The sequence below is a fragment of the Lagopus muta genome, chromosome 14 (genome assembly GCF_023343835.1).
Source record: "Lagopus muta isolate bLagMut1 chromosome 14, bLagMut1 primary, whole genome shotgun sequence".
Lineage (NCBI taxonomy): Eukaryota > Metazoa > Chordata > Aves > Galliformes > Phasianidae > Lagopus > Lagopus muta.
Genome location: NC_064446.1, coordinates 238,138 through 261,687, shown reverse-complemented (window position 1 = coordinate 261,687; position 23,550 = coordinate 238,138). Strand labels below are relative to the sequence as shown.

Below are 23,550 nucleotides of genomic sequence, written 5' to 3'. Positions count from 1 at the left end.
GATTAATAGTGCACGTATGTGGAATCCATAGGGTCCTCAGTGGTGGAAGACTTCCGGCTGCAGGGCGTGCGGACTTCTACCAAAGTCTGTCTTGGAAGAAAACTGGGCCGTAGGCATGTGGAGCTAAAGCAGGTGATAAATATGGCGCTGTTAGTGCTTGCAAGATTGTGTGGTTTGCTGATCTGTTGTGAATCAAGTATGGGAAGCCAGCTGTGGTGACAAATGTTCTAAAGGATCTCGGAGCTCTGTTCGGTACGTGGCCTTTGGGACGAGTGTGTAAGTGCAGCAAGTGCCCCTGTGCTCCTCAGGGCTCAGCTGCCCCATACCAACCAGAGCCCACCAGCACACGTCTCGGGCTCTCTCTCCAGAGCAGGCCGCCTGCCTCCTCCAGCTTGCCTTACTTAAGCTTCTACCTATTGCATAAGCCTCTGGGGATATTTACACAAAGCATAATTAAAAATCAGACATAACATACCTCCTACAATGGGCAGAATTATTAGTTGAATGGCATGACTCCAGATCGGTTCAGTACTTGGGGATTTTGTCTGGGGCTTAAGTCATTTTTTCACAAATTCTAGGTATTTTAACTTTAAAAAGATTTTTTTGGGGGGTGTTCAAGATAAATGCTTTGTTTTAAATTGGTAATGTAATCTATTAAAGTTATTGCTAAGTCAGTGAACCCTATTAACATGGCACTGCTTAAGTGGTCTAAACAATGTATGTCTGACTTGAGGTTAATTGAATGCTTACAAATTTCAGATTTATTGTATTATTTAAAATAACAGAAGTAGCATTTTCTGGACCATAAGGAATAGGAATTCAGAAAGTTGATTCAAATGAAGTTAAGCCAGGCAGAAAAGGCTTTCCTCTTTCCTCTGAAAATTTATCAGTTGGTGTTTTTCAGAACAAAATGAAAAACCTTCTGAAATTATTAATTGATAGAAAGCATGGTGGGATAACAGGGTGAGATTTCTGAAAGTATTCAGAGGCTTCATAATGCCAATAGCCATTTAATAGTGTATTCCCTCCTGCTCAGCCTGATTAGAATTGCAGAATATCCTGAGTTTGAAGGAACCCCTACGGATCACGGAGTCCAACTTCTGGCTCCATGCAGGAACGTGTGAAAACCAGACCTCAGGAGAGCGTTGTCCAGATGCTTCTTGAACCCTACAAGTTCAGTGCCGTGTCTGCAGCCCCGGGAGCCCACTCCACGCCCACTGCCCTCTGGTGCAGAGCCTTCTCCAGATTTCCTGACCATCCTCCATCACAGCCCCGTGTCAGTCCCTCGGGTGCTGGTTCTTGGGAAGTCCTGGTAGTTGTCGCCGTTACTTTGGCAGTCTGACCTGTGGTAGCCAGAACCAATCTGTTGACTTGTAGTTAATACTTCCTTTTCAATAACACTTAAAAATGAAATGATTTCTAATAGTTCTTGCAGTGTTCTGGTTTCCTTTCAGTGCACCTTGACCCAATTGACTACATGACCTACGATAAATGTCAGCAACCTTTTTAATGATAGCTATAGAAAATAGATATGTGAAACACTACTATATAATTATGTAAATATGCAGTGCATCCCCTTGTGAAGACTTACCAAAATTTAGCAGAATGCCTGTATCTAGTTACAGGTTTCCACATGGGTGCAAATTACTAGTTACTGTCTGGTAAAAGGGGAGAAGGGTCCATTTGGGCACTAGTGAAAAACAAGACTACAGCTGGCAAATGAGAAGACTACAGCTGCTCTCCCTTGGAATTGGCATTGGGATGCTCTCCTCGCTCCTGTCCTCATCTCAGAAGATTCTGAGATAGAGCTGTGAAGGCAGCAGGGTGATGCTGCTGTGACATTGTCCTGTGTTTAGAGGTCAAGCCATCCTTGTGACATTCAGTTAAGAAGAGTAGGTGTGGAGGGAAGGGAAGTAGGCGCTCCTTCTGCACATGCGCACAGCCTGACCTTTACCTGGGAGCAGCTACGTTACTGGCTTGGCGTGTTTGGTGAGGGAGTTCAGAACTGGGTTTTAGCCCCTGCAGGTGAGAAGGCTGTGTGGCTTTGATCTTAGTAGGTCATTTTGAGTTCTTGTAACGTATGTGAAGATACTTCACATTAAGCTGTTGTTGGAGGGGAGCAGAAGTGACTCTCCACTTGAAACTGAGGAAAGTCTGGCAGGCAAATAAGGCAACTTTCCCAGGCTCATTTCTAAATCATAACTTCATGAAGCAGGTAAAATAACTTCATATGTTTGAGGACTATTTGCAGAACTCAGTGTGTAAGTTGAGTTCCAAAGCTGAAGTTTTAGTAACCTGCTTCATTTTTGCCTGCGTGGATCCTTGTGGATGGGTGGATAACAGCTCAAGTGCACTGTTGCAGATGCTGTCTGAAGTCCTTCTTAAAGCTCATCCTCCTAGCTGAGATGTCTGCTACCAGAACTTGAACAAAACACTGATTTCTGAACTGTTACGTGAATTTAGGAATTTTTTGAAAAGTTTTGGCTTGAGGGGTTATTTTTAATGGAAACTTTTTCATTGATACCTCATGACCGTGGTCTTCTGTGATTAAAGATTAGTTTAACTTCTAAATGATAAAAATTCTGTTTTCTATAGCCACGGTATAATACCACACTGCTTCTGAATTAGAGGAGAATAGTGGATAGAGGTGAATTAATATTTGGACTTACAGATTAATTTTGTTAGGGTAGCATGCTTGTCTGAGCTATAACCTTTTGGTGCATGTTAGTAATAGAAAGCTCTTTGTTCTGTGTTTATTTTTTCTCCCTCTGGCAACTAGCTCTCCCTATTTGTTGTGGAGGTTTTGTTTTGGGTGTACTCAAAGGGATGCTGAGCAAGTGAGTTCCATGGAAGAAATGCACCATGTTGGAGGATATTGTCTTCCTTTTACTCTTGCACTTCATTACTTAATGTTAGTTGAGAAAGTATTGATTTTTTTTTTTTTTTTTTTTAAGTTCTTAGGTATATTTTCGATTGAAATACTCAAAAACTTCCTCATTTTTATTACGGTGTTCTGCATCTTCTTTTCAGATGTGTATAGAAAGCATTATTATAAAAAATGAGAGGGTTGGTCCTGTGCTGAATCCTTCTTCTCTAAATTGCTTTTCATGGACTGAGATCACTTATTTTTTGCCCTTCTCTTTTAGGAGGGAGTTATGCAGCTTGTTTTTCAAACTTCTTTTTATCTTCAGCTCTTCCAGAGCACCCCTTCCCTGCAGCAGTGCCCTACACTTGGTGACGTTGCGCAGGGTTGAGTTACTGTGTTGTGTCTGTTGCAGGAGTAGGTGGGAATGAAGACGGGTGGCTGGCTGTTCCCACCAGGAGGAATTTGGAAAGTTACTAAGCCGTGCCAGTCTGCAGGAGAGGTGATTCACTGTTTGTCAAGTAAAAATTGATGTTTTACTGCATGATGAACCGTGTGCCAGCTGAAAAGTCCCTCTGAATTTTCCTGGGTGTTTTTTTTTTCTTTTTTCTCTAGGTACTAAGCTTCAACCAGACCCATGCGTTATTCTCATTTGCCTTCAGTAAAACAGAGGGATTACTAATTAACTAAGAGTTTCCTCCAGGAAAATCCCTAACCCTGTTGAACGCTTCCCTTTTCAAATTAATGAATAAAATAATGACCTTACATGGCTAGTAGGTGGCAAATCCACTGTTTGATCCAAGTGGGAGGAGGAGATGGGCTGCTGGGGCTGAGTGATCTGTGCGACATCGTGGCATCCTCGGAGCTCACTGCTCTGGGTGTGTGTGCTTTCAGTGTGACAAGATAGCGTGGGGAAAGGGTGTCTGTGAAATGGCCACTTAACATCTTGGAATTGTCAGTTAAAGGTCAGTGCTGTGTATGGACTGCACACCTTTTACTTGTTTTTCTCAAGTAGTTACACTTCAAAGCCCTTTTACTGCCACCTGTAGTTTTCAGTGGAGTGTACTTTAGATGTATGGGATCTGTGCTGTGTTGTCCAGTATGCTGGGTGTTTTAAATGGCTCTCTGATGGGTCAGTAGTTATGTGATGGATTTTGCTGCTTTTGCAGCAGCAGAGCCCCCACAAACTCATTAATACAGGCCTTGGAAAATGTCTGCCACTAGCTTCGGCTCTGAGAATGGAGGAAAGGCCAGTGTGAATTTCAGTTTGATATGAGCCTGTAGGTAACTTAGCATTTAGGTATTTTGAATGTTGACCCTCCTCTCTGCCTGAAAGAGAGATTGATGTGGGAATGGGTTATCAAATTATTGGACCAGGGTGTATTCACGGGTTTCGTACGTATGATTTTGAGTGCTGGATCACTGTACGCCTCTGGAGTGATGGCAGACCTGGGAAAGTCATCTGCACTTTAATTAAGCTTGTGTGTTGATATATGTAAGATGTTTCTTGAAGAGATGGCTTGGAACACTTGCTGTCTCAGTGGGTGTGAGCTTTTACATCAGAATCATAGAATCACATAAACGAATTGAATTTGTTTCCCTTGCTTGATTCAATTCCAAACACTAAAACACTTGAGCAAAGAAGCCCTGGCTACGCTGAAACCAGAGACCTGCTTTAGATTGTAGTCAGTTAGAATATTGAGTTACACCTGTTGTTTCTTGGGCTGACATGTTGGGAAAGAAGAGGGGCTGTTTCTACAGGACTATTTTTCTAATAGGTGCTTACCTGTTATAGCAGTAGATAAAACTGAACACTGAAAACATGACTTAGAGTGGGTTGAAACGTGAAAACAAGTAGTGCTTAGTGTAAGTTCTCATTTCAGATAGTAAGATCTGCTTGTCTCCATTTGGTCTTTGGTATGAAGACCATACATGTCATTAACAGGCTCTTGATTTAGTGTGAATTTTGAATGGCTGTTGGTTTCAGTTCTGTAAATGGCAGCTCCTAGTTGCAAAAGGAGATTCTTCTGTGAATTAGGAAAACTTATTCGTAATTCTGTTTCTTTTTAACAGACATTGACTATGTGGTTGCTTTTTTTTTTTTTTTTTTTTTTTTTTTTAAGTGACTGAAAGGAGCAGCACTTCCTGTAATAAAATTATTTTAACATTGCCTGCCTTGTATCAGGGGGGTGCAACCATGGAACTATGGCTATAGTTGTATGTTGGGTCAGCTGTTTTAATAAAAATGAATTGCAGATTTCTTATTTGTGGGCAGATTTGTCCAGAGGCTGACAGATGATATGTGATACAGTGCAGTCCGTAGTATCTAAAGCTACTTAAATTGGCGTGGTGTAAGCTAGTGCCTGTAGATTGCTTAAGAGAGGTATTGGGTAAGCGGTTAAATTTGCCTGAATCTTTTGACAGACATTTGATCATGAATCCTGCTTTTGCATTTTCTGTTAGTATTAACACAAGGAGATGGAAACCCTAAGATGATTAATCTCTGGCATGGGAGAGTAGTCCCACACAACCTTAGCTTTTATTTATTCCTTTATCTGCATGTTTCAGGCAGAAGCTGAATCTGTGAGAATTGCCTAGTTCCTTGGGGTGATGGGCTTGAGGTCCTTGGCTTAGAGCTGACTTGCTGGAGAGGAGCTGCTTAGGGATGTTGGGTCTGCCTTGCTGCTGGAGCACCTTAGGCCTCCTATGTGGCCACAGGTGAATGCCATCTTAATTTGGTATGTGTCAGCACTAGGCTGCACCACACAGTTTTGTGTGCAAATGTCTGACTTCAGGACCAGGACTTTGTGTCTGATATGGTAGCACTGTGTCCACTCTCATGTTACCTTTGTAGCAGCATTTGCAAAACGAATTGCTATTTTGAAATAAGGTTAGGGCCCGGTTCTCATAGCTGCTTGCGTCATTATTGAATAACTGCTGAATGTATATTGGAATAGAGGCTGTCTTTCAGATAATCCAGATGTAGTTTAGTCAACTTTCTATTGTAGTTGGAGCTAAATGGGTTTGAGCCATCTGATTGCTGTCAGCAAAAGCAGCTCTTTGCAGAGCTCAGGCAGTGTGCAGGTACTAACAGCTCCCCTGAAACCTGGGGTCAGGCAGTTATGAGGGTTGTAGCCGCAAGAAGAGCTAACATGATTTGGTGGCTTGCTCTTTCCAGAAGGAAGATGTTCCAGCTCCTAAATCACTGCCTTTGTAAGCTGGAAATTCAGTAGAGTGGTAGAAAACTATCAGCTCCCTTTTTTCCCCCTGAGTTTTCTGCCATTTCAGTGTTAATTCATCTCGTGAGGATGTTTGATATCTGCCTCACTTGTCATAGGGTGAGCAGTGACTGGAAATGATGCTTCAGCCATGCTGGGCATTCTCTGCTAATGCAGTACTTCCAAGTGCGTGGTAACTGCTGAGTGCTGGCAGTAGCCCTAGTAAGCACAAGATCCAGAACTGGAAGATATGTGGTGATTAATAGGTTTTAGTGACTTAAATTTTCTTGAGCTGTTTTAAATTGAAGAAACAGCCTTCAGAATTTACAATTCAAACCTTAACGGAGATGGTGTATTTCCATAATTATGGCTGAATTGTCATTGGAGCCATTCATACTGACTCTGAAGTGTTTTTCCCTTAGCTTTGAAGTGCCAAGGGAAGGTAGCATACTGAGGTCCCCTGGGAAGTTTTGTGGAAATGTCTGTGTTCCTGTATGCTTTTCTGTCTTTTAACCCTGCTCTTGAGAATGAAATAGTAGTGCCAAGATTATATCTCAGTACCGGTGTAAGAATATGTGACCGATATTGTTGAGTTTTGAGGGATCAATGTTGAGAAGTACTGCTTATAGCAGAGCTAAGTGAGGCCTGGTACTGTGTGAGTCTGCCCCAGGACTGGGAATGAGGCTCCCAGTGGAGCCTGGTGAGGGGTCTGGAGCACAAGTCTTATGAGGAGTGGCTGAGGGAGCTGGGATTGTTCAGTGTGGAGAAGAGGAGGCTCAGGGGAGACCTCATTGCACTGTACAACTTCCTGAAGGGAGGTTGTGGTGCAAAAGGGTCTGGCCTCTTCTCCCAGGCAAATAGTAGAACCCGAGGAAATGGCCCGAAGTTGTACCAGAGGAGGTTTAGGTTGGATATTAGGAGAAACTTTTTCTCTCAAAGGATGGTCGGGCACTGGAATGGCCTGCCCGGGGAGGTGGTAGAGTCACCGTTCCTGGTAGTGTTCAAGAGGCGCCTGGATGAGGAGCTACGAGAGATGGTTTAGTGCTTGTGGTACTAATAGGAATGGGAGGGTGGTTGGACTAGATGATCTTGCAGGTCGTTTCCAACCTTGTGATTCTGTGTGATTCAGTGCCAACCTTGCACTGTGCAGTCTCCTTGGGCTGATTATTTTCAGTAATTTTGAAGCTGACATTCTTTAAATGTGGTATTCGAACGTGTTTTATGTCAAACTTGAAATACAAACTAAATCACTAATTTTGTGGCATCTGCTGTCTTACCAGTACTCCCAGGGTCTTTAAGTAGGAATGATGATAAGGTAGTAGTCAGATACTGGCGTTCAGTGCAATAAAGACCATGGCAGTGTAAATGTGTGGGTAAGGTTTATTAAACAAAAGCACAGTATATTCCTAGTTTGATTCACAGACAGTGCTGTACATCTTAATTATCAAATGAAAATAGTTTAAATGTAGATGGTCTATTTCCACTTCATGAACTTTCAGCCTGAGATACAGGCTTTCCAAAATAAGCTGGGTCCCTGTGTACGTCAGTATATATTTGAGACACATGCAAATTGAATTGGTATAGAAATAACTAGGAATGGTAACCCAATTCAGAAACTGGGTAGTAGTTTATTGGCAGTGTGATTTTGCTTGAGGGTCTGCAGCCCTGTGGACACTCCAGGTGCAAGGCATGGAGGCCTGCCTCCACAGAAGTGTTTGTTGCTCACTGCAAGTTCTGGGAAGTGATTTCCTAGCAGCTTTGTCCTACCTATGGACTCCCTTTGTCAAGGTGCTCTTCCAGAAGCAGTGGTTTGGCACACAGGAAAGCAAGAGATGGAGTGAGCAGTCCTTGTGGCTGCCCTTGTGTGCCAGAGGAGGGATGGTGCGGGAGCGGCCTCAGCGGGAGGCATTTCCATCACTGGTCCGTCCTGTCAGGAGCAAGCTGGTGGGAGCAGTCCAAGCTATTCTGGGAAAATACTGCTTTTGTCAGTAACCTGCAACAAAAAAGTAATAATAATTTCAGTGCAGCACCAAAAAGATCAGTTTAGACTTGAAAACAGAAGTGTGCTTCTAACCTTATATGCCTTTGCCAATCTTAGAAGAATGGCTAATGTTATTTTTGATGTTAGCGCTTGCCAAGTTGCCTTTTCGTACCCCTGGCCCGGGGTGAACTTGCGGTATTAACGTATAAATACTGTTGGAGCTGAGTCCAGATAGCTGTGAATGTGGCTGGGGGGGGGAGGACCCCGTGGTGTAACTGGATCTGCAGAGCTGAGGGATTGCTGCAGCCTTTGGCAGGATGTCAGACAAGCCCTTCGTTCTCCTGGGTGAGGTGCAGTGCTGCAGTGGTGCTCAGGTCCCACACAGTGTGTTGGGAGTGTTACTGGGAATCGTTCCTGCTCATAATAAGTTTGGGAATTGGAGTGATGTCTTGAGTACGTGTATTCCTGATGAGCCTTACCAAGTAAGGTGCTTATCAACTGCAACTTGCAAAATAATCCAAAAACAGCATGGTGACCAGTGACTCTTTCACTTTGCTACGGATCTGTTTAGGGCGGAGTACCTAAATCTGCAATTTGAGTGCTGTATTAAAGTAAAATTTATTTGGTTATGTTTGGTTTTTTTTTGGTAATGTATTTGATATTGTTTGGTTGTTATGTGATCATCATAGGTCGCTTTCGTTCACAAGTGGCATCTTGTTGATGTGGACATTTTTGCTCTGCTGTTAGTGAGAAGGTATTCATCCCCCGTCTGTGTGAGAGACTACAGCTGCAGAAACATCAGATGTTCTGACTTGAAAATGCATTGAAACTTCTGAAAGATTGGCAATGGCACGAATGCTTTAACATGTCACGTGTGGAATTTCTGTTTTCAGAGTCAAGTTATGTTTGTATTCTGGATATGTTACTAAAACTTACTAAAACAATCAGAACAAAAGCTAACAGTTGATGCTGGTATGAGCTTTGCCTAGGGTGCTGTCAGGCTGTGCAGAGGCTGAAGGATAAGCATGTCAGAAGGCAGTCTGAAAGTTTCTGGGGAATTTGTTGTTCTGATGTGTGGTTGTATTTTCGCATCTTTTGGTACATTTTCAAAAGGGGAGGGTGTTACATAATGTTCAGCAGTGTAATTGGAAAAGGGGAAAACAAACCAAAATGCAGTGCAGTACAGCTGCTTCTATGGACTTCTCCGCTATGTACAGTGTGCAGTCACTTGTATACATGGTGATATTTTTCTACCCGTCGGTAGGTCATGTGTGCTGTGGCAGCAAGAATAATATTTCTGGTGCATTGAGGAAGCAGAGTTCCCTGTGTAGTCTTAGGGGAGAATAATGAAATACCTTGAAGTGCTCCTGTAGATAATTGTCCGTTTTTCCCCAAGATATCTTTGCTTCAGACCTTATTCCAGCAGGGAGTCCTTATGTGGGCCAAATGAACTTAATCCACATGTGAATTCTGCAGGGGGGACTTTTAGTGCAGGGATATGTGTCATGAACCAGCAGTGTGCATGTGCAGCCCTGAAGGCCAATGGTGTCTTGGTTTCCATCAGCAGAGGGGTGGCAGCAGGGAGAGGGACAGGATTGTCCAAGTGTGGGAATCCCCAGCACAGGAAAGATGTGGAGCTGTTGGAGAGAGTCTGGAGGAGGGCCACAGAGATGATCTAGGGGCTGGAGCACCTCTCCTAGAAAGCGATAGGACAAGGGGAAATGGTTTTAAACTAAAGGAAGGGATGATTAGATTAGATGTCGGGGGGGGGAGGGGGGGGGGGGATTCTAACTGAGAGGGTGCTGAGGTCTTGGAACAGGTTGCTCAGAGAGGTTGTGGTTGCCCTGTCCCTGGAAGTGTTTAAGGCCAGGATGGATGGGGTCCTGGGTATTCTGATCTAGCACCCAGTGTAGTGGCTGGCAACCTTGCCTGTGGGAAGAGGGCTGGAACCTGATGATCCTTGGAGATCCCTTCCAACCCAAGCCATTCTGTGGTTTCTGTGATTTCATTCTATGGTTTTTATGATTTTTGCTGTTTATCGTAAGTAGATCTTCTTGCTTTGCAGTAAAAATGTTTATCACTAATTTAGGTTGTTGATTTTTTGCTTTTCTCCCTCTTGGCTCTCAACACTGACCATTCTCTTTGTTTTAAGACTTTCGTGTCTTGTCTGGGATTAATTTAGGAGACTTGCTGCTTAAAGCTGTAGGTCACAGCCTGCTGTCTGACCTTTAATGTTTGTGTGTGGACATACAAGGTACAGTTCCTGTAAGTTAGGCAACATCGTGCAGATGTGGGACTAACAATCTGTTTTCCTGAAAGCTACTCTTACCACCTCCTTCGGTGAATGCAGTTCTCGTTGTATTCACGTGTGACCATTGCACTGCACTGGGCACCTGCTGATTGGAATAATGTTACGGGGCGTTTACATATTAACAAGGGGCAGACATTAACTCAGGTGATCTTGAATAGCAGTGTTACATGCAGCTTTCCAGACTCATGAACACCCTTCATGTGATGGGGCGTTTTACCGAGCTTGTTGTTGGGCCTGCTTTGATTTTTGAAGCACGAACTGTACGTTTCCCGAAGCGTTGTGTGATAGCAGTGAATGTGGTGGTTGCTTACTGCTGATATGGAACAGATAGTGGAAAGAATTAAGGGAAAACAGAGGAAGGAAGATGGGATTGGGATGTGGAGTGAGAAAGGACAGCAACATGTATGTCTCATTTCTGATGGATACCAAAGACACCAGTAGCGTTGAATGGATAATTATGGAATGATATCCCTGTTTTGATGTAAAAATATTGCTGAAAATAGAAGGAGTTTTGTCTGCACTTGAGACAGATTCTGAAATGTAGTTCTGTTCTCATTAGAGTATGAGTCAGGTATCCTCCTTGTTTATGCCGGCAAGCTGTCCTAAAACTACATTGTGTTGTGTTGAGTAATTCCATGAGCTTGTGTTTGGAGATCACGTGGACTGGCAATGGGACAGCATTATTGCTGCTTCGTTGGAGTACCTGCTTGCTTAATTGTTCTGTGTATCTGATCTGGTCTAGAAAATGTTGATGACTGGGGTAATATTAAGTGCCAGTGTGGAAACAATTGTTCTGGTTTGAATCGTCATTGACTATCTTGTTTGTATTCAAAACAGAAAATCCTTGTGCAGTGTTAGTTGAAATAATATTTTAGAAGGGAACTGAAAGGTATTTTGGGAAATCATTGGGTCCATCCCTGGCTTTCAGAAAGGTTCAGCTGTACTGAAGTCATTGCTGGTGGCTGTTTTCTGTAATAACAAAGTGCGTTTCTGCTGACAAAGGTGCCACAGCTCCTTGTGGCAGTCTGTTCTGCTGGTTAACTGTGCAAACATCCATAACATTTATTTTCAGTATTTAATCTGAGTTGGTCTTGCTGTAGTTTCAGCTCTTGTCAGTTATTATTTTTAGGATAAGCTATTTCTCGTGTAGAGTTCTTTATTTTAGCATTTCATCTACCTTTCTAGTGAGTTGACCAAATAACTTCTAAGGTTCTATCTAATAATACTTGAAGCATACAAATTATGATATTACAGTTAAATTCCTTTATATATTTTGTGATTTCTAGATTTGTTATAAAATGTGAAAAATGGTAAAACTGTTTATCTAACTTGTCAAACAGGTTGAATCATTTATTTTGGACCAAGAAGATCTTGATAACCCTGTACTTAAAACCACATCAGAGTTGTTCTTATCGAGCGCTGCAGAAGGTGCGGACTTGAGAGCTGTGGATCCAGAAACGCAAGCAAGACTAGAAGCCTTACTGGAGGCAGCAGGTACTTTATTTGTGCAGTATTTTACTTTTTTTCTGAAAATAACTTGCACGCAGGCCTGGCAACCTGTAAATTTTGACCCTAGTGAAGTCCAGAAACTTACTGTGATGATGTGAATATGAGCATAACAATAAGCTCATAATTCTTACAGGCGCTGAGGGTTTCTTGGTTCACTGTTTCTGTATGCATAAGGTTAGAAAGGTTCATTTGAGTGAAGTGGTGTTTCACTGACCAGGTGATATTACATGTGTACCTGAGGGAGGGTTACAGAGGAGAGAAAGAGAGAAGGAAAACAGTATCTTTCTTTGTGCTGCTTTGTTCAGTATATAACTATTAACGAATTACTCCAGAAAATTACGGATGAAATAGTAGTTACTGTTTGAATTTCACAAAAATCTGTTTTGATTCTGTAGGCCTGTGATATGGATTTTGAAAAATACAGATTTAATGCTCTTGCTACAGAAACAGACTAGATAAAAACAGTGACTTACTTACATTTGTTTCTTCTATGGTAGAGCTTGACTAACGAAGTCTTTCCAAATTTTGTGTCACAGATATTTGCAGTGAAATTGGAAGTGACTCGTCTTTCCAAAACTGAAGGACAAAAAGTTGTGAAAACCCTGCTTTGAAACAAATCCCATTTGATCGTTATGCATATATATTCTGAATTTTTTGACCAGTCTTAGGAAATAGAAACAGTAGTATTTGTTTGCAAGTGTTTAGGCATAATGCTGTCTACAGTCTTAAGGAACGTCAGGATGAGGAAACAAAAGAGAGCAAGGGATTTGCTTTGCATTTTGAATGTGAAAAGAATCATATACCTTTTTGTCAGCAGAAAATTGCAACGCCTTAATTAAAGGTGGACCTCTAAAATTAATCAAACTGGGTGTAACTGTTGTGGCTCAAACTTTGCTTTGCAGGGAAGATAGAATATATCTGGGATTTTCTGGACACTCAAGAATATTTGTGTAATGGACCCCTTTTTTCATTTAATGAAAATCAGTCGCAGTTCCTCTCAAGTTCCTCTCAGGTACCTGATGGCTGATGTGTCCTAAAACCTACTGCTAGCTTTATAAATTGTCCATGGAAATAGCTGATGGCTATATAAGCACATACCTCAACTACCCTCACATCTTACTCGAAGGTTAAAATGTTCAAAATGATTTCACATTTTTTGACATACGTGTGTGTGTATGTTTGTGTGTATGTATATACACAATGTATCATTGCTTTTTATTATGTTTGTGAGACTGCTTCCTTTAGGTTTCTAGATATCAGTTTGCTGCTTGTCCACAGGATTAGATGAATCATTTTTAATCTGGGAGTTCCATGCTTTGATTTCCTATGTGTTTGAGTATTTCCTAATACGCAGATGTGCAGACAGTGGACAGAACAGAAAAGTAAACTTGTTGGAGGGCTTTTTTTGGGCTCCATCTCCTTCTCAAATAGACAGGACAAAATTCATGCCATTTGATCAGTTGATGAGTGTGTGAGGTTGAAAGACCAAAAGCACTCATGAAGAAGTCCACCAGTTAAGGATTTCTTGTCTGTACCACTGTGAATTTGAACACTGAAAATATCTGAACACTAAAAATATTGAAAGAAAACACTGAGGGCTTAGTAGCTTATTGATAAAAGGTGTACATTGAAGGTGACTGGAAAATAAGCTTGTGCTTCTGGGAGATGTTTTAGATGTTTTTGCAGGGGTTTGCACTGATCTGGGTAATTTGGCTGAAAATGCCCTTCCAAGTCTTAAGTAAGGTATTCAGGCACAACAAACCAAACAGCTCACTGGTGTGATTTTGTTTTGCAGTTTGACAGTGAAGGCAATTTCTCTTGTCACTTTAGAGACATTTTAGTCATATTTTATTTTCCTACAGTAAGTATAGCTTGTAAAATAAATAAATAATAATTAAAATAAAAAAAAATGACAGCACTGCTGCTGGAGCAGGTAGTTTAGTTCCAGTTTGTCTGATGTTGTTTCCAGGGTCCTTGGCTTTCATTGCTGTGATTCCTCTCTCCTGTGTGAGGCTTATCCCAACTTGCAACAGGGAGAACAGGTGGTCATGCATATGATGTCTCAGATTTGAGTGTTTTTCAGATGCAGGGTTCGTGGCTGTGGCCTTAGGATCTTAATTTTGACTTGCAAAACTAGTTCTGCTTATTCTTCCAGAATTCCTTAATGCTCAGATCTCATGTGAATGTTGATTGTTAATTCTAGGAAGTAAGTAGCAACTGCAGCCAGACGAAATATTCTTTTTCATGTCACTTACACAGGAGTGTGTTGTTTTTTTTTTTTTCCCCCCCAACCATTCCATGCTTCTTACTACAACTTATGTGTGGTTTTTGTAGCTCTTTTGATTTGAGAACTGATTAGCCTGTGTGTGGAGATGTAGAGGTCTTATTTGGTTGAACTGCCTAAAAGTGTTTCTATATATTGTATTTACCTATCCTAATAGCTTAGTTTATTTCTTTAGTTTCTCTTTTCAAGATGACTTAACTTCTGCAAACACATAATATTTTGAGTGTTGTATTGTGAGAGCTATGTTTAATTCCCTTTTGTTAAAACAAAGCAGCAAATGCGCACTCGCACTGGCATGCATGCAGGCAAACAGCAGTTCCTTATATTTGCTAGGACCTCCAAAACCCTGATTCATTAGCTTCAATTTCAACAATGAAGCTTCCTTTCATAGTCTGCTTGAGCAAAGCATAGGCGCTTCGTTAATGAAAATCCACCTTTAAAGATAAATTTTTGAGAAACAAACTTGACGTGCTAGCTTTCAATTCTGAATTCTGAGAGAGACCTTACTGTTCTAAAGCTATATGTTTGTTGTTTTCATTTTCAGGAAAAGCAAGTGAATCCAGTTGTGAAGCTCTTCTAAACAAGCCAAGGGTTTTGAGTGTATACAGTTTTTATTGCTAGTAGCAAGGAAGGGATTTATGCCTAGAGTGAACTTATGGAAAGAGATCACTGTTTGGAGATGTTTCAGTTTTTCAGGCTGTTATTAAAGTGATTCTTTGTATTCTGATGCTGGGTTCATGTTCTGAAACATTCAGCTCCACTGCTAATTAGGGCAGTGTTGATCTCTTAAAATAATATTTCAGGCTCTAAAAAATAATGCTGCTTTTGCTGACTTTCAGTGAGGTTGCATATTAAATTTCTTTTTTTAGAGATGATAGTTGGCACCTGGATGATGAAAGCTCTTTGGTGCTATGAATGAATGGGTTTAACGTTGGTGCAGGAGCCTTTTACCTTCTTTAATCCATCCTGGTACCTTAGAAGGAACAGAGCTCCTGCTTTTGGTGGATTCCTCAGTGGTCCCTAGGCATGTTTTCTTAGGAGGGCAAACTAATCCTCAAAATAAGAGCAGGAGAATATTTAGCAGATAAAAGCTGGTTTGTGTTCTGGTCCTTCCTTTTATAGGTATCAGGACTGGAAAGTGGCTTGCTTACGTAGTGCAGTGCTCTCAAGAGGAGTAAAAGTTTGTCCTTAAAGAGAAGGATACTGGTTGAGTGGAAGTCCTGTTGCCTGTTTGGAGTATCCCACACCTGAAACATGGAGTACCATGGGAAATTTTACAGCATCAAAATGCCAATCCTTGCAGTTGAAGTGCTCCATTCATAATGTTTCAGTATGGCATTGCTGAGCTTTTTGGTAAGCAGTGTAGAATGCTCCTGAACAGTTAAGTAACTTGAGTAATGTGCTCCCTATTGTTCTGAATTTTCTCAAAAAAGAGATACAGAAGAAAGTGGTAAATATATGTATATGTGGGTTTTTTTTTGTTTTTTTTTTCCCTAGCATTAGAGTGCTCTCTATTCCTGAGAGTTATCAGAACTCAACTAGTTGTATTCAAGGAGACAAAACTAACTGCCCCTTGCCATCTTGGTGTTCAGTTGGCACATACTCTTCACACTGGGGTGGCTCTGGGGTCCTGGCTGCAGGTACACTGGTGCTTCTGATGTCGGACTTGTGAGTACAGGTCATGTAATCATGCTCAGGGCATGTAATAGTAGTGTTGGAAAATGGCTTGTTCCAAAGGAGGCCATGAAGGTGATGGAAATGTCTATCCTATGGAGAGAGACTGAGGGAGCTGGGCTTGTTCAGCCTAAAAAAAGAGAAGACTTTTTCAGGCTGAGCTGGTGTGAGCTCATTTTGGCCTTCCAGTACCTGAAGGGAGCTTATAATCAGGATGGAGAAAGACTTTTTACATGGGCAGACAGTAATAGAACAGGAGAGATTGGTTTCGATCTCAAAGATGGAGATTTAATTTAGAAGGTAGGAATTGGCTGTGGTGTTCCATCCCTGGAGATGCTCCAGGCCATGGATGGGCCCTGGGCAGCCTAATCTGGGGAAGGAATAGACAACTCATGGAGAGGTGGGGCCGGGGGGCTCTAAGAAGCCTTCCAACCCAAATGTTCTTTGATTTCATGATTGACTTCTTCAGATATGCTCAAACAGGAGCACAGTTGTATTTCAGCAGAAAGGAAGGATATCTCTGGATATGACTGAAGGTGACTAGAGACCCTTGTGCAAATGAAGTTTTAGTGTGCTTGAGACTCTGGGAAATAAAATGTAGTGTAATTTTTTTTTAAATAAATGGTCAAAGAGAAATGTTTTTTTTTTTTCTTTTGTTTTTTTTTTTCCCCACAAATGTCTGTTCAGACAACAGGTGTGCCTTTACAAGAGGCACACAGTGCAACACAGGTGTTGCCTCTGTCTGGCAGCACTGCTGTGCTGTGCAAGTGGCAGAGTGCTGGCACAGCGACTGGAGATGCTGTGGGGTCTCCTCCTGGGAGATCTCTGAAGCTGAATGGATGCTGAACACCCTGCTTTGGGTGGCCCTGTCGGGGCCTGGCTGAGCCAGATGGACCCAGAGGTCCCCACCAGCCTCAGCTGTGCTGTAGTTCTGAAGGATCTTGGTTGTTGATTTGGAAATAAGAGCTTGAAGCTTTCATTTGAAAAACTGTTAGGATGAAAGGCAAGGAGGTGAGGGAAGCAGGTGGTATGTTCTGGAACTGGGGGCAGCAATAAGTGAAAGTAATTGCTAACTAAGTGGAAATACAAAACACAGGTCAAAATGTGAGTGGGCCTGGACAAAATCTGCCTGCTTTAGGATAAACTGAAATAGTAGAGTGAGATTCAGCAAGTGTATAATTGAATGCTTTCCAGCGTCTATATGTATCTGTATACCCACTAGTTATACTATCAACCAAAACGGCGTTTTGTGATGTGAACAGAAGCATTCATTATTCACTAACATCGCTTTTTCCAATAAAATGGATTTAAAGAAGAAAAAGCTTTTCCTCCAACATTAGAGGACCTGAACGGGATTTGTGATCCAACACTATGGCAGAGTCTGCTATGATCTAAAAGAGAGATTTAAAAGATTTGTGGCCTGCTTTCATCCTGCATCTGTGTGTCATGGTTCTGTGTTGTTTGTTTGTTTGTTTGTTTTTATTTTTGGGTTTCAGTGTTCCACATCAAAACATCATGTAGTGTATGGGGTATAAAAGTGTTAATGCCCAATCCCAGGTACCTATCCCTGTACATTACAGAAGTAATCATGGGATCTGGCCCTTCCGGGTGGGGGGGGCGCTCTCTTGCTGCCTTGCAGTGGGTGCTGGAGGGTGCTTTCCTAGCCGTTCCAAGCTTTTCAGGTTTGACTCGGTCCCGGGACTTCTGTACCTGTAGGTACCTGGGATTGGGCATTAACACTTTTATACCCCATACACTACATGATGTTTTGATGTGGAACACTGAAACCCAAAAATAAAAACAAACAAACAACATAGAACCATGACACTGTGTCACTTTGGGAAGCATTGAAGCCTGAAGGGGGGTACATTCTCTGATCTTTCTTATAGTAAAAGATTTATATTTGAACCTGGTGTTTATTTTCTGGGGGTTAATGAGTAACTTACCTGTGATTTTTAAATGGAGGTGTGCCTCTCATATATTATAAGCTTAACCTCTAACGAGTTATCTAGGTTCCACTCCAAACTGTAGAAGCTACAAATTGGGAGCTACAGGAGACGTGGAAGATTCATTCATGTTTATCAATTTAATGACTGCAAATATATGCTTGTAGAATGTAGTGAATACCTTTCTGGATTTATTTCAGTATTATTGATTTTAAAAAATGGGGTTATTATTAGGGGAATCTAAGAGAGGAGTGCTGGAACTGAAGCAAAGATTAAACCTTACTATTGAGTTGTGTCAATAACAGATAGGAAGCATGTTCAGGCTTCCTCAGCACATCAAAAGCCTTGCCTTGGTTTGAGCTACTGTTGCTACTGAACAGTTGTTTTTAAATCATGGAAGCCTTTTTATCTCAATTTGCTCATTTTGAAATACTTGTGTTACATGTGCATGGTACATGAATCAAATAAGCAGAACAATTTTCATCAGTAGGCTTCGTTCTAGGATAGAAGTCAGGGCTGTGCTACTACTTAAATCACCAGTGTTTAGTAACTGGAATACTTTTGCCTTTTGAGATATTGGCACATTACAGTGACTTGCTCATTTTCTTTCTTCACCACCTAAAGATTCAGAATGGGAAGGAATATATGGTACGTGAAACCTACAGATGTGTTGTGCTTTTGAATACGTTGGATAAACTATCTGAGTTTTGTGCATGTAATTATTAATATTATATTTTGCTAAGATTTTGCATGATTGAAATACTTTTTTTCTAATCTTAGTCATTCGGATTAGAAAAAGTTGAGTCTAATCCTGCTTTTGAAAAATTAACTTCCATACTTGAAAAGTGTTTTGAAGTGTTTTGAAGACTTCTCATTTATGTGGTTCTTTTTCAGGTGGATTTTGTTGTGAAGAGCAGTTTAGTTTTAACACTTAACCTGATGCTTCTAGGTATCAAACAGTTCTCAGGTCAAATATGATAACTTAGCAATGTTTTTGGAATTCTTTTCTTTGACAGAGATGATTCCAAGATTTTAACTTTCCCTCAACAGGATGTGGTGGCAGGGAAAGACCAGACAATCACTGATGAGAGTACGACTCAGTCTCTTTAGTTAGCTGCTTGAGTGTCAGTGGTCAGCGCTAATTAGTAGTGCATTGTTACTACACTGTAAAGTTATGCAATTCTCATTCTTGCAAGGCTTTTTTTTTTTTTTTTTTTTTTGAGTCCTAGATTTTTTTTATTAACTCAACTTTTCCCTTGTTTTACTTCTGCTGTATTTTATTTTTTCTGTAAGCTGGATTCTTCTGCAAGGCAAATTCCCTGTCACTCCCCTCTTATAATACAGGGATATTTCTGAACAAAAGCCTTTTCCAATTTGTATTATTTCTAGGATGTGTTAGCTTAATGCTTCAAGTAGCCTCAGCCAGAGCTCAAAAGCAGGGACAGTTCAGGCAGGAGAAAAGAGCCAGTGCTCTACTGACAGTCCTCCTTGGTGTGTGGATTGAATTGAAGTTCAGTCTGTACTGAATGGAAATCCCATGTGTGTGCTCCTTCACTAGTCAGCCTGAACAGGGCATTTCCCCCTATGTAGTGGGGAAAAGCTTACGCTGGGCCTTGTGTGCTGCAAGCTTAGGCCTAAGTGTTAGGTTCTGCAGCTAGTGTTGGAGAGCTGGGGTCTGGTGAGGCTTTCTGGGTGCTGCCCATACATTGATGCAATGCAGAGTAACACAGATTTTCGTCGTCATCAGTTTTACTCTTGTTACAGCTAGTAAATAAGGATAGTGGATAGCAATACTGCATAGCTATATGGCCTTGTGAACCCTTAAACTCATCTTGATGAGGCTTTTCTGCTAATGCATTCAGAATAGAAGAATGTGTTCTTTCTTGAACGTGGGTCGTCGTAAAATAGATTACACGGATTCTTTCCAAAGGGAGTAGCATCCAGATTTTGATTATCCTGTACTCTGAAATCTACTGTGGCATTCCTACAATCATACCTGCAGAGTGTTTTGTTGCGTAGTGTGCATTTAATGACAATACACTGAAAGGCTGTAGATCTTTGATTGTAGGGAGATTTTATGAGCAGTTTGCCAAATGTTTGTTTTGGACTGGTTAAGATCCAGGGGTCAGTACTGGGGCCTGTCTTGTTCAGTAGCTTTACTAATGACCTGAACGAGTGCATGGGGTGCACATTCAGTAAGTTTGCAGATGATACTGAGTTGGCAGGAGGTGTTGGTCTGCCTGGCGGTAGGAAGGCCCTAGACACAGGGATCTGGACAGGCTGATTGCTGGGCGCAGGCCAGTGGGATGAAGTTGAACAAGACCAAGGGCCGGTCCTGCACTTGGCCACAATAACCCCAGGCAATGCCATAGGCTTGGAGCGCAGTGGCTGGAAGACTGTGGAAGAAGCGGACCTGGGAGTGTTGGTTGATGCTCAGCTGAACAGGAGCCAGCAGTGTGCCCGGGTGGCCAAGGAGGCCAATGGCATCCTGGCTTGTGTCAGAAATAGTGCAGCCAGCAGGAGCAGGGAGTGATCATCCCTCTGTACTCAGCTCTGGTGAGGCTGCACCTCGAGTACTGTGTCCAGTTTTGGGTCCCTCCCTACAAGAAAGACATGGAGGCCCTGGAACATGTCCAGAGAAAGGCAACAAAGCTGGAGAGGGGTCTGGAGCACAGGCCTTATGAGGAGAGGCTAAGGGAATGGGGGTTGCTCATCCTGGAGAAGAGGAGGCTCAGGGGTGACCTTATGGCTCTCTACAGCTGTCTGAGTGGGAGGACTCTCTGTCTCTGGAGGAGTTCAAGAAGTGTTTAGATGTTGTACTGAGGGATGTGGTTTAGTGTGAAATATTGGTGATAGGTGGATGGTTGGACTGGATGATGTTGGAGACCTTTTCCAACCTTGGTGATTTTTTGAAACGTGGAATTGTACACAGTTTGGTGCTATACATCATTAGACTGATTATATGTTGTTTTTTTTTTTTTTTTAATAGGTAAGGTAGTTGGTCACCCCTGATAATACTTGAATATTTTCACATGGTTTAGCATACTGAGTGAGTGGCTGGAAGTCCATGGCTTCTGGGATAAGCTGCTATTGACATGGGCCTTCTAGGGACCTCTTGGTTCTTTTCTCGAAAACGTACAGTTGTTTGAAGTTGTTTTTGTTCCATGTAGTTGCTGACTTATACCAGAGCCAATTTCTAGTTCTTAGGAGCTTTTACTATCCATTTGGACTTAGTTTCTCACTGAATGCTAAAAATTTGGAATGCAAGTAGAATATTTACTTACAAATTGCCTTCAAAGTTTATTTGAAGTCTCTTCCTTCATTGTGTGTGTGTATCTTGCTGTTAATCTACATAGGACAATGATCCTTTTGCTCCATAAGCCATTAGTATGGAATTCCGTGCTTTGCTCCTTCTACCATGAAACAGGTGAAGGTGTCTGGAAAGAGTGGGTGCAGGTGATGGGTTAATGGTAGGACTAGATGATTTTAGTGGTCTTTTCTAACCTTAGTGATTCTGTGAAAGTAACTTGTTTTTCAAAAGTCAGAAGACCTCAGACAGATACAATATTTGGCTTAGAATGCTAGCAGTCAAGAATAGGAATTTTGTGAGCCTTGTACAGTGTGAATGGATATTGATGTTTTCCTGTAGTTTCTCTTGGGAATTCTCAGGGGTAGGTGGTTGTCTTTTCCTTGTGCTTTTTACATCTCACAGCAGACTTTGTTTCCATGTTCCTTGTTTCCATGTTTCAGCAGTAGTCTTAGTTTTTTGAGGTGTATTTTCCATGTTTTTGGAAGCAGGCACTTGAAATGAGGCAGTGCTAACTTTTATTTATCATAGAATCATAGAATCACAAGGTTGGAAACGACCTGCAAGATCATCTAGTCCAACCACCCTCCCATTCCTATTAGTACCACAAGCACTAAACCATCTCTCGTAGCTCCTCATCCAGGCGCCTCTTGAACACTGCCAGGGACGGTGACTCTACCACCTCCCTGGGCAGCCATTCCAGTGCCTGACTACCCTCTGAGAGAAAAAGTTTCTCCTAATATCCAACCTAAACCTCCTCTGGTACAACTTCTGGCCGTTTCCTTGGGTCCTACTATTTGCCTGGGAGAAGAGGCCAGACCCTTTTGCACCACAACCTCCCTTCAGGAAGTTGTACAGTGCAATGAGGTTCATGAGGCACTAAAAGAAAAATCAGGGATTAAAGAATAGATGCCTGTTGTTCACCTTGGTGTATTTCTATAAAGTAATGAACCTTGTTCTTTCATATTGACTGGCGTGAAGTAGAGAATTTGAGACTTGGCATCTAGAAGATGTGATGGTTTTTACTTCTGGTTCATTAATGAAGTTGCTGCTTTTATTGCATTACAGGTAGGTATGGTAAGCGCTGCAATCAAAACAAATTCCCTAAGAAGGATTTTGGGTTTTAAAGTACTTTTAAAGCACTCCAAAGTAATTTGATTTTCTTTCCTCAATGTCTAGTCTGGATACTGTCTTTGAGTACAAGTTTGTCTAAACTGTTGCCCAAACCTCTGAATTTGGAGCCTTTCTGTCCTGATTATAGCTGGGATGCTCAGGAGCTGGTAGCAGTGTGCTCATTTAGTGCTGCGCCCTGTCAGGACCTGGCTGAGCTCATGGCTACAGGGCTGCGGGCAGGTGACTGCTTGGCTCTGGGGCAGATGTGCTGAGTCTGCCTTTTGGCCTCTGTCCATTTAAAGCTGAACAAAGCCACACAGACAATGCAACTTGCAGTCAGTGATTCTCTTAGCTAATCACAGTGGTATTGTCAAGTATGGTACAGCCAGAAATGTGTTTGTGTACATGAATGTGCTTCAGTGCTTGCTAGTGCATGGTCCTGAAAAAGATGTTGCTGGACCTTGCAGGGGGCAGCTGTATAGGGAAGAGAAGGCTCAGTATTGGAAAAGGCTGCAGACAGCCAGGAGTCAATGGCAGCACTGCTGCCATGGCAGATCTTTCTGGATGTGCTGCAGGTTTAGGCCGGGGAAAAACAAAAAATAAACAAGTAGACCCAAACAAATAGATAGCAAACAGGCCATTGAAAAAAGAAATTCAAATAGGAAGTGAAAACCTCCTATTTAATATACAGTATCTCCTGTTTACTCTTGGCTCCAGAGCAAATTCACGTCCCTGGTAAAGTGGGAGTTTGTAAACGCTACTGTGCTAACTAAAGTTAGCTACTAAAGCTAACTGAAGTACATAACTGAAGTTTATGTAGTGAAGGAAAGCTGGCAAGATACTGTGAGTTTTTGATAAAATTCAGAATCTTTTTTCCCTAAATATAGGGAAAAATAGTAGGGATGCTTAGTAAGACGTTAGACCTTTACAGCATGATAGTAGGAAAAATCTGCTTTGTGGCTTTCAGCAGTTGTAGTCAGGTTGAGTTCCAGCTGCCCCAGTGTTAGACCGGCTTTTTTTCTGACTCTTTCCTATTACATTTCTTACCATCAGTTTTTGGAGGTTGCATTTTTTGCTGATCTGGTCTTTTACTTTTGCTGTTAAGTCATTATATGTAAACAGAAGCTTTCTCTTCCTCCAAGCCCGAATTCAAACGTCTCTATGGAGATTTGATTTGGCTTGGAATCTAGAACTCGAATAATGAGTTTGAAAGAAATCTTCAAATGCTACACAGAAAAGATCTAGTTTAACTTCCAAAGTCAGGCTTTTTGGAGACAGTTTCTTTTTCCTGCAAAAAAATCTTGGGACTGGAGAGAGTGCTTCTTTCTTACCTCCCATCTTGTT

The 23,550-nt window shown here is 41.7% G+C and overlaps 1 protein-coding gene across 14 annotated transcripts in view; it reads left to right on the top strand.

Annotated features, from left to right (window-relative positions):
* The window catches only part of ANKHD1 (ankyrin repeat and KH domain containing 1), a 104,561-nt gene that overhangs the window by 3,545 nt on the left and 77,466 nt on the right, over nt 1-23,550 (top strand). For all 14 annotated transcript variants that reach the window (XM_048960122.1, XM_048960123.1, XM_048960127.1 and 11 more), the window contains exon 2: nt 11,714-11,867. In XM_048960122.1, coding sequence (XP_048816079.1) covers nt 11,714-11,867 — 154 coding nt within the window. The remainder of the gene's footprint in view (nt 1-11,713; nt 11,868-23,550) is intronic.